The sequence below is a fragment of the Apus apus genome, chromosome 1, assembly GCF_020740795.1.
Source record: "Apus apus isolate bApuApu2 chromosome 1, bApuApu2.pri.cur, whole genome shotgun sequence".
NCBI classification, from domain to species: domain Eukaryota; kingdom Metazoa; phylum Chordata; class Aves; order Apodiformes; family Apodidae; genus Apus; species Apus apus.
This window is the reverse complement of record NC_067282.1, coordinates 77,748,770-77,757,991: the sequence shown is the minus strand read 5'-3', so window position 1 is coordinate 77,757,991 and position 9,222 is coordinate 77,748,770. Positions and strand designations below refer to the sequence as shown.

Genomic DNA, 9,222 nt, shown 5'->3' with positions numbered 1-9,222 from the left:
CTTCTCCAGGAAGAATGTAAGATGAACAAGAAAGGGAGTAATGAAAGTTGAAGCATATTTAAGAAGCTGGTGCAAAGGTCTTGCATGCAATTAAAGAAAACAGAGAGGATATTTAAGTTTTCAGGCTGCTTTACAAGGAAAGAATGGTGAAGCATGGTATATGAAATAAACAGGCATAAAAGTAACAGACATGAGCACGGCTGGAAGTAAGCATTAAGGATGAAGCTGTGTAGATAATTTTGAATAAGTCAAGAGAAGCAGAAAGGAAACACATGCAAGACTGCTTTTAATGTTCATGCAGGGAATCCAGATTTAATCATAAGGTAAGACAAAGCAGAAGTTTCATAGTCCACAGAGCATGCATCAGACAAGATGCATAATTTTCACAAGAGGTTAATGAGTTACAGTTATTGAGATACCAGGACAACAATAAAGGAGGTAGTGGTGTTACAGAAGTACAACACTGTTATAAATATACCACATTTTCCATTTACAATATTGCATCACACACAGTATTTACAGGACAATATTTTTAGAAGTGTTTCGACCTAATGAATAGTTCCCTACCCTGGGATTATAATAGGTAGCAGAAGCCCATCTCTTCTAGACAGTGAGGAAGATAAGAAGTCTTTCCATCATTTCTCTGAAAGTTAAAACAGTACATTATTAACATTAAAATGAAACTTTAGTTAGAGAGTTCAATATATTCTTTCCTGTCCCTTTTATACTGTTTTCTATGAATCCTATCAATATATTATGAACAAAATGATGTACCAAGAACAATTAGCATGAGTTAATCACAAATCTTACTTATACACCCTGAATGTTGATGTGTTAGCCTACAGCTGTTCTGAAAGTATTCTGCAAGTGGTTTGGTAAGTTGGGTATGGGGGGAAGCAGCTCCATACATTGTTTTCGGTAAAACTGCAAAGCTCACAAGACTTTTATACTGACATTTCAATCAAGACAAATCTAAATGCATTGGAATCGCTCCCTAATCACTGGTAGTCATTGGAATCACTACCTAGAAAACCTGGAAGAAGTAACATCTCTGTGCATAATAAATTTTCCCTAAAAACTCTGAAAAGACAAAAATCAGGAGACATTTTCATCCTTGACTGTGAATCAGAAGTTCACCCCCAAATTACTTACCCTGTTTTACTCGGATTAAAATGTGTTTTACATGCATTCAAATATGAATAAACAATAAGCAGAAATATTTTTAATTATTTGGCTCTCTGGAGATCATAAAATGCAAGAGATCTGAAAAGCTTGGTTGGAGTCTGTAGCTAATCAGTCCCATCACTACTTCCTTTCTCATCAGAGGACTAAACAGTGAATCCTAGATTATAAGCTAAGAATAGTAGGACTGTCTTGAAAACTGAATATTTTACAATGTTCTTAATACTATTATGCAAAATATATTTGCTAACAGATCTCCACATCTTTCCAGAAAGACTTCCCTCACTTCAAGTAAATACTTCTGCTCTTTGTAAACAGTCTCTTTAATGTATAGTACTTACATGTTAATGTGAGAGAAGTCGGGTCAAGCATTAACCTGTTACATTCAGATGTCCCAGGATCATCTTCATCATAAATATTTTGACGTAAAACGTTCCTTATAAAATCTGGGTTCATTGTGTTTTCCATAAACCCTTCTGTTGATGGTGGTACTGAAAACTTTAGCTGATAAAACACAGTGGAGCTTTCATTACTGAAAAACAAAGTCAAGTATTAATGTCTTCAAGTCCTCATTGGATCTTCTCCTTTTTGAGAAGGCTGACTTTTCATATCAATGTTGACATGGATTTTTAAAACACTTGTTCTAAAGAAAAACATAAAAAAACCTGCCACCAAAAATTCTGTTTTTCTACTCCACCTCCCTTCTCAGAGCAGCTCTTGACACTGAAAAAAACACATATACTTGAAGCCAACCTGAAATGTATTTTCAAATGTACAATGGGCAATTGGACATGTGTCATAATGGGGTGAGGTTGTGAACACTCATGCTTCACAAGTATGTGAAGAGGTGCTAGATAAGAGGTGCTAGAATGTCTCATCCATAGGTTAGCTGAGAACCTGCAGGAAGATTTTCTCTCTTGCTGGCAATACCTGGGGCCACCCAGCTGTGCCCCTAACTCAGCTGTGGAGTGGTTTACACAAAGTACAGAACTGGAATCCGTCTCTAGAGATTTAATTATTTGTGGTCTACCAAATCCACTGACTACAATTTGACAGTTACATTTGGTACTCACAGAATTCAAAACATCAAAAAAGTAGTTGGGTGGGGAAAAAGAAAAGGATACACTGAGAGATATGCAAAACAGAGAGAGAGAAATCAGCTCGTCAGCATGTATGCAGAACTACAGCTTTGTATTTGATGGTCTAAAAAATAATTTTAACCCATCCAGCTAAGGAGCTGCAGTTCAGTCACTGACCAGCACCAGCATTCCCAAGGCTGGCAGTGCAAGGGAGCACATTCCCTGAAGTGCTCTCAGGACTGCTCCTTGCCACAGCCTATGGGGGATCTTCCTCTGTCCTTGCTCTCTCAAGAGACTTGGGATTTCGCAAATTTAATTCCCTTGATTTTCTCCTGTCTTTCTAGTCCCTTTTATAACAGTGGCTTTTCAGAAATCTTTGGGTGAGGTCTCTCACCATTTTCCCTTGTCTCTTGCTATCTCTCCATGGCAGGATCACTCTGTAGCTGATAATTCCAGCTCTACTTTTCTCTCTGCTGCTCAGCCTACATACTGTTGCAAATCTGTGGTGTCTCCATAGATTGAAACTTTACAGGTTCAAGACAGTAAACTCCTAAGCCTTCCTCCAGTGCCAGTATCTGCCAAGAGTAAGATCCACCCTCTGTTCCAGCTTGAAGCTTTCTGTTGCCTCTGCAAGGAAGGGCTGGATGCTTTTCACCTTCTTCCTACCACTGCTACTCCTCTGGCTACACCAGCCTTCAGTGGCTGAGCTTCTCCTTCACATGTGTCTCCCACCCAGGCTAGCCTAACCTCCACTCTGCCACTTGCTCTGCCTCTCACTGCTTTTCCACCAGTCTCTCCAACATACTGCTGCTTTGAGATTTGCTCCTGCTGTTCAAAATAAAGTGAGGGGGAGAAAGTGGTCCAAACAAAGCAGCAGTGTAATGTTGCTGTTTTGGCTCTCACAACTTCTTTGTCCTTGTTGCCTTTAGCTTCTTTGGGAGCAAAACAGTTCTGCCCTCCCCATGAACCCTGTCTCATCTATTTAAGGCTATTTAAGCCATGTCAGTCTCAAGTGGTTCCAGCAGCTCATTTTCCTTTTAATAAATATGCTTGAATATGTTTATTAAGGGCTGCCCCTTGGAATCAAAGACAATTATACCTCACAGTAACAAAACATTACTGCATGCTATTATATATTAATAGCAGCACTTGCTATTTACACCAGGGGATGCTCTGACTCGTTTTCACTAGCTATATAAGTAACTTTCCCCAAAACAGCCCATTTTTTCACAGATTTACATGTTGTGCATATTTGCACAGGCACATTTATGACTCATAAAAAATGGAAATTTTATGATCAGTTTGGTGACAGAAATAGCTTACCTGAAATTAATCAACTGAGCTGACCTAAAGTAGCGTCCTAGAGCTGGAGATGAACTGTAGACATCTGTTAACTTGGAGAGAGAGAAGAAAAGAAAACAAAAATATTCCATTCTGTCACTCTTTTCCTCATAAAAGAAAGCACAGTGAATGATTCTTACAAGGTGCTTTAAGGGACATAAACACAGGTGCTGAAGGTCAAACCTCAGCAAATATATGCCCTGGAAATTGTACACAATCCTTTTAGCTTGACAGACAAGTTAATCTTTACCCCCTTCCTGGCAGTGTTCAAGGCGAGCCTAGATGGGGTTTTGAGCAACCTGGTCTAGTGGAAGGTGTTCCTGTCCATGCAAAGGGGTTGGGACTAGATAATCTGTAAGCTCTCTTCCATCATTATATGATTCTGTCATTCTATGATTCTATGAAACTATGTGTTTGAGTGATTACTATATTACCTTAACACAATGGAGGCATACAAGCAGAATCAGCTTTGCCAAGATTCACATCAACACATACCCTGTTAGTAATAATGTCTTCAGATAAAAGGTGTGGGAGATGACACATTAACTCCAACGTTCCTGAAAAATTGCGAAAATTTCCACTATTTAGTAGTGCGTCAGGATCCCAATAGTCATCCTCATCTGTGTAAACATCTAATATACAAAACGAGATAGAAAGGGGAGGAAAAAGTTCCAGTTAGCAGATGTGTTGGAAAAAAAACCTCTTGGCTTTCGTCCGGGTGGCTTTCTAACAAATTTCCTCGGTAACTACTGACAGGGAGTGACAAAAAGAAAGTGCAAGTCACCTAAAGGAAAGTGACAGCATGTGGAGGTCAGTCACCCTCCCCCATTAGTCAAAGTCAGCTGCTTTGGGAGGCACCAACAGCACACATAGGGACAAAAGTGATCCATGACACTTGTTGCAATGTTACAAGCATGATTTCCATCCTCATCCCTGACTCTCAAAATATTTTCTCACTTAGCTATAAACTGGGATTGGCATCTTTTCAGGTTAGAATTTGCTTGCTGCCTGCTAAAAATAAAAGCATTCACATCCACTACTCAACACAACACCCTCTGCAGGCAGCTTCCCAGTCCCCTCAGCAGTTTACAGAAAGAGTTTAAAGGATGCTATTGTTAGATTTGTGTTACATTGGATTGTACACAGTGTACATTTTTGTTAGAGGATGAACCAAGAGCAAGATACTTACTAGAATAAAGAATTAGGCTGATGAGAATGACCAGGAAGAATACTAGAAAAACTGTGGTTATAACCATCCATAGTTTACACCTCCAAAAAACTACATTCCCACATGATTTCCAGTGATCGCTCTCCTAGTTACAAAAGGAAGGGATATGTTGATTAATAAGGTGGAGAAAAATATTTAAACCTGTCTCTGTTGTAACATTTAGAAACAAAAAATGCCATATAGGTGGGAGAGTCTCCTTGGTAAACAATGCCCTACATCAGCAGTTCCCACCCCTAAGTATGGCTACAGGTGGCTTGCGAAAGGCAAAGGACATTTACAGACAGACTATTGCTTGAAAGAGATCTGTCATTCCCCATTTGTGCAGAATTTCCAATTCCTAAATTGCCCATAAATCTAAAGTTCTACAAAGGTGTTTTCATGGCTTCAAAATTTAATTTTAAACTACATAGATTTGATATGCTTTTCCCACAAGGTGTCCTTTTAATGTTCGCCATCTCTCACAATCAAGAAGGTGTTTGTGGAGGAATTTCCAAAATCATTCACCTCTGCAACGATGATTATATCAGTCTGTGTAGCTCCTGGGTGCCAGAACCCAAAGGAAGTGAATTGTTATAAATTATAAAGTATTGCATTAAAAACCACTGTAAAATAATTGAGACTTTTACAGCTGGCTCCCTTTTTTGTTGAAGACTGGAAACTTGAAGGCTATTAAGCCTTCATTTAACAGAAAGTTTATTACAAATATTGCCCATTCTAATAGATCACAAGGAAACTCTCTTCAAAGAAATTGTGCATGTGTGTATGTTTACATAGGAGAGAAAGGACAATACCTGACTTTCATTTAATTTTTAATAAATTTAAGACCACAGCAGAAATTAGTGTTTTAATAGGTACTGCAGCTGTACTAATATATATTTTAAAAAACCCCAACACACAAAATTAACCCTAGGTGATATAACAATACAAATTAGAAACCCTCCAACTATTTTGTTCCACAGCCAGAGGACTGAAGGAAGGGCATGAATTCATAAGAAAGTAGACCATGCTGCCTTTTTGATTCCTCCTCCTCCCCATCACTGTAAAAACCGCTTTAAACTCTGTGTCCCTTTTGTCATCAGCACCAGGTAAGGAAAAGCACGTGCTTTAGGTTGTCTGGGCCACACACATGCAGGTTAGCAGGAACCAGCTGCTGGCTGGAGGCACTAACCCAGATTACCTTCCTACACTTTTTGAATCTTCTAAGAACCCAGCATAACAGAAAGCCTTTCACAGAGTTTACCTGACATCCATCAGGTGGCTTAAGCTTCTTTGGGGGTGGCAGATGAGCACGGGAGAAAACAGACACTCAAAGAAAGTTCTTACAAGAGTAATTTTTCTGGGGAGTGGGGAGGGGCAGAGAAAGGGAAAGCTCTCTCTGCAGACAACCCTGCACACGGTACTTTGGTTCTGAGAGGGAACCACAGGCAAAAGCTTACTATGGTTTTATGGTTTCACTTACAGCATGCTTCAGGTGTGATCATGTTTACATATTTTTTGGTTTTCTGTTTGTTTTTCAAAGTGTATTAGAAAAAATAAGCTTCAATTTAATACTTAAACACTAGCATATTGTTTTGTATGTGAAAATAAAAAATAATTAAACAAAAGGCAGTAACTACTGTCTACAGTACAATTACGAAATCAGACATAGTAATACCAATTGAGACTGTTATCAAAGCCAAGTTTCAATTGAGCATATATTTAGACCATCGCAAAAGTGTGATTCTTCATCACGCACAGCAGACTGGCTTGATCTCAAGCAAACATTCAGCTCCCCAACTATTCCCTCCCAGCTGAGCCAACACCTTCTGGACATCGCAAGCCTGGCGGGAGAGAACAGCAGCAGAGAAAAATCTCCTCCCCGTGAGCAGGGCTGCCCTTCTGATTAAACTGCCACATGAGCAGGAAGCAGAGCATGACAGCTTTCCAGCAGTCCCTATAGGATAGGAAGCCAATAACCAGAGTCAGGAGAAACATAGCCCAGTTGAAAGTTCAGTTCTGGTAAGAGGAAGGCTAAACAGAAACTTCAGTTTAAAGTTTCTCAAGACAGCTGAACAGATCTAGCTCACCCCTGCGTGTTCTCCACCCTCTCCTGTTCCTCTTTGCACCTCCCTAGAACTTGTCTGACCCTGCAGCAAGCTGGTTCAGCGTAGCCAGACCAGATGAGAGGTAACTGGCCCCCAATATAGCAGAGTAAATGGGGGATTTGCCTGGCAGGGGGAATTAATCAACCCATGGAGATGATCAGCAGGGCTCACACAAGGAAGCAGTCACTGCTGCTTGGCCGGAGCAGGAAGGGAGGGGTGGTGTGACTCATGCAGCCAAGCTCCCGTGAGGGCTCAGCCATCCCTACAGAAAAGTGGGAAACTTCTTTTCTTTACCACAGATATGACCTCTGCTCTGGAGTAAGCAATGAAAATCATTGCACAACGGTCACTTGTTGTGAATCTATGTTACTCCTCTGCCAACATTAGCCTGTTCCATAGCTTTAAGCTAAATGCTGCGAGCTGCCTCCCTCAGGACTCACACGCGCTGGCGTTAACTAAGGCTTCAGGACACTCCATACAAATTCATAATTGTAAGCAGCTGCAAATTGCTCAAAGATAAAAAGAGACAGAAGGTGTTGCAGGACATTCTATACTTGTTTTGGTAGTGATGTTTTCTGATTATTTGTTCTGAAAGAAAGCCTGGTTTTAATGTGGATTTTAAATGTTCTCCTTTCTGGTTTTGAGCCCAATCTCCCTGAGAGCACTTGACAAGAGAAAGCAAAACACTGAGTACCAGTTACAACTTCATTTCCTAAGTTAAAGTTCACAAATAGCCAAGCACCAAAAATATTTTAAAGAAGTATAAAATCCCACTCCAATATTAAAATACTTCATTGAAAGAAGAAAATAAATATGTTTAATAAGTTTTCAGCCTTTATGTTCCTGTGAACCACCTTTTCCTCTCCCGCAACCTACAAATTAAACCACTCTTATCAGATGTTCCCACAAAGTATAATTTCTTTTGCTGTGTGCTGTTTTTCACCAACAGCAAGCATCAAATGAGCAAATGAAGTTCCTACCTTTCTTGTTTCAATGTTTAGAGGCTTGTCGTGATCAGCCTCGTTTTCCTCCACATGATCTTCATTTAATTCAATAATCTCATGCTCCTGACCAGAACTTTGCCTTTTCATAGCTTCTGTCTCTGCACGAGGACCTCTGTCTCCGAAGCAAGCACGGAGGCAACTCATTTCCTTCTGGTTTCAGCAGCAGATGTGGTCAGTAGCAATTCTGGTATGAGGCTGGAGATGGTAACAGTGAGAGTTGGGATAGTTTTCACAGGAGTGATCTCAAAACACTGATAAATCAGGAGAATTCCTTGAGAGGACAGATAATGTTGTCTGACCTAGCTACAGAGAAATGTGAGGCGGAGGAAGTATCGATTTGCCCGGTTGCCAGAACTAGAGCCCTCAGCTCTGCAATACTAGGTTTTCCAGTTTGGCTGCCTTACTGTACCAGCCCTTGACAAGCACAAGCAGGTGACTAAACCTTCAGTAATGTTGTCATCTGCTGAGGCAATTTTAAAAGGAACCAGGTTGCTTTCCCTGCTCTCGTCAGCCAAAACAGTAAAATACTATCGCTACTATCCATGCAGATAAACAAACTGATGTGGTTCTGAGCAGCATAAACTGAAAAAAGGATCACATAGCTTGGGGTTCGCTTAGGCTGTGAAGGGAACTTATAATATACATCTACATTTCTAATTTTAGTCTCCCTGTATAGTCAATGAAGAAATGAAGCCTACTGACCTTTGTGCTGCAAATTGTACTCTCTCTCGGAATTATGGAGCCGAAAATAATGTTTGGTGCTAAGGAGCCATTTATGTCTATCCACGTACTATCCAACCTATACCTGAGAAGCTGCTTCCATGTAAAAATCCTAAAGGACAAAGCTGAAGAGAGGAGGAAGGTGGCCTTCATTTTCAGGCTGTGCTCTACAGGGCATGCTTTTATTCAGCAAATAATGGTGTAAACTGAGATCTGGTCTGCACTAGCTTCCCGAATGAACTCTCCCATGCTACTTACATGAGTCACTCATTAAACTTATCTCAGCCTGAGGCTGATTCCTCCCCCTACTCCCCCACTGTCCTTCATCCTACCGTCTCTCATTTGTCTTGTTCAGACTCCATCCTCATGTTTCTCCTTCCTCCACACAGAGCACCTCTCTCCACTCCAGATCAAAAAGGTTGCCCAGGCAGCCAGTAACTGCACTCTTGCCCACTCTCCTGTTGCAGCACAGATCGAATCATGCATTATGTGGACAAAAAAGCAGTTTTCTCCAACCCCCTCCCTTGCTGGCTGAGCATCCACCCACAACACTGCTCCTTCTTTTTCCTGCCAAAAGCTGAGGA

The 9,222-nt window shown here is 40.6% G+C and overlaps 1 protein-coding gene across 4 annotated transcripts; it reads right to left on the bottom strand.

The window, feature by feature from the left end:
- Positions 1 to 515: 515 nt before the first annotated feature.
- On the bottom strand, positions 516 to 9,130 carry C1H3orf52 (chromosome 1 C3orf52 homolog). Of its 4 annotated transcripts, XM_051627613.1 has the most exons (7): positions 8,971 to 9,130; positions 7,895 to 8,113; positions 4,792 to 4,915; positions 4,098 to 4,234; positions 3,585 to 3,655; positions 1,524 to 1,714; positions 516 to 643 (listed from the first exon to the last, which is right to left on the bottom strand). In XM_051627613.1, coding segments are annotated over exons 2-7 (693 nt in total). In that variant the 5' UTR covers positions 8,063 to 8,113; positions 8,971 to 9,130; the 3' UTR covers positions 516 to 641. The 4 variants fall into 4 exon arrangements, with proteins under 4 accessions (XP_051483573.1, XP_051483564.1, XP_051483580.1 ...); XM_051627604.1 differs by lacking the exon at positions 8,971 to 9,130 and having other exon boundaries at positions 7,895 to 8,257; XM_051627620.1 differs by lacking the exon at positions 8,971 to 9,130 and having other exon boundaries at positions 3,609 to 3,655; positions 7,895 to 8,257.
- Positions 9,131 to 9,222: the final 92 nt, after the last annotated feature.

Bases quoted from the DNA above. Each gene is read 5' to 3' on its own strand.
- C1H3orf52 (XM_051627613.1), bottom strand. From the start codon at position 8,062: ATGAGTTGCCTCCGTGCTTGCTTCGGAGACAGAGGTCCTCGTGCAGAG. The intron at 4,916-7,894 runs GTAGGAACTTCA...TTTTGTAACTAG, and splicing joins TAAACATTGAAACAAGAAAG to GAGAGCGATCACTGGAAATC. The intron at 3,656-4,097 runs GTATGTGTTGAT...TCTCTCTCCAAG, and splicing joins AAGACATTATTACTAACAGG to TTAACAGATGTCTACAGTTC.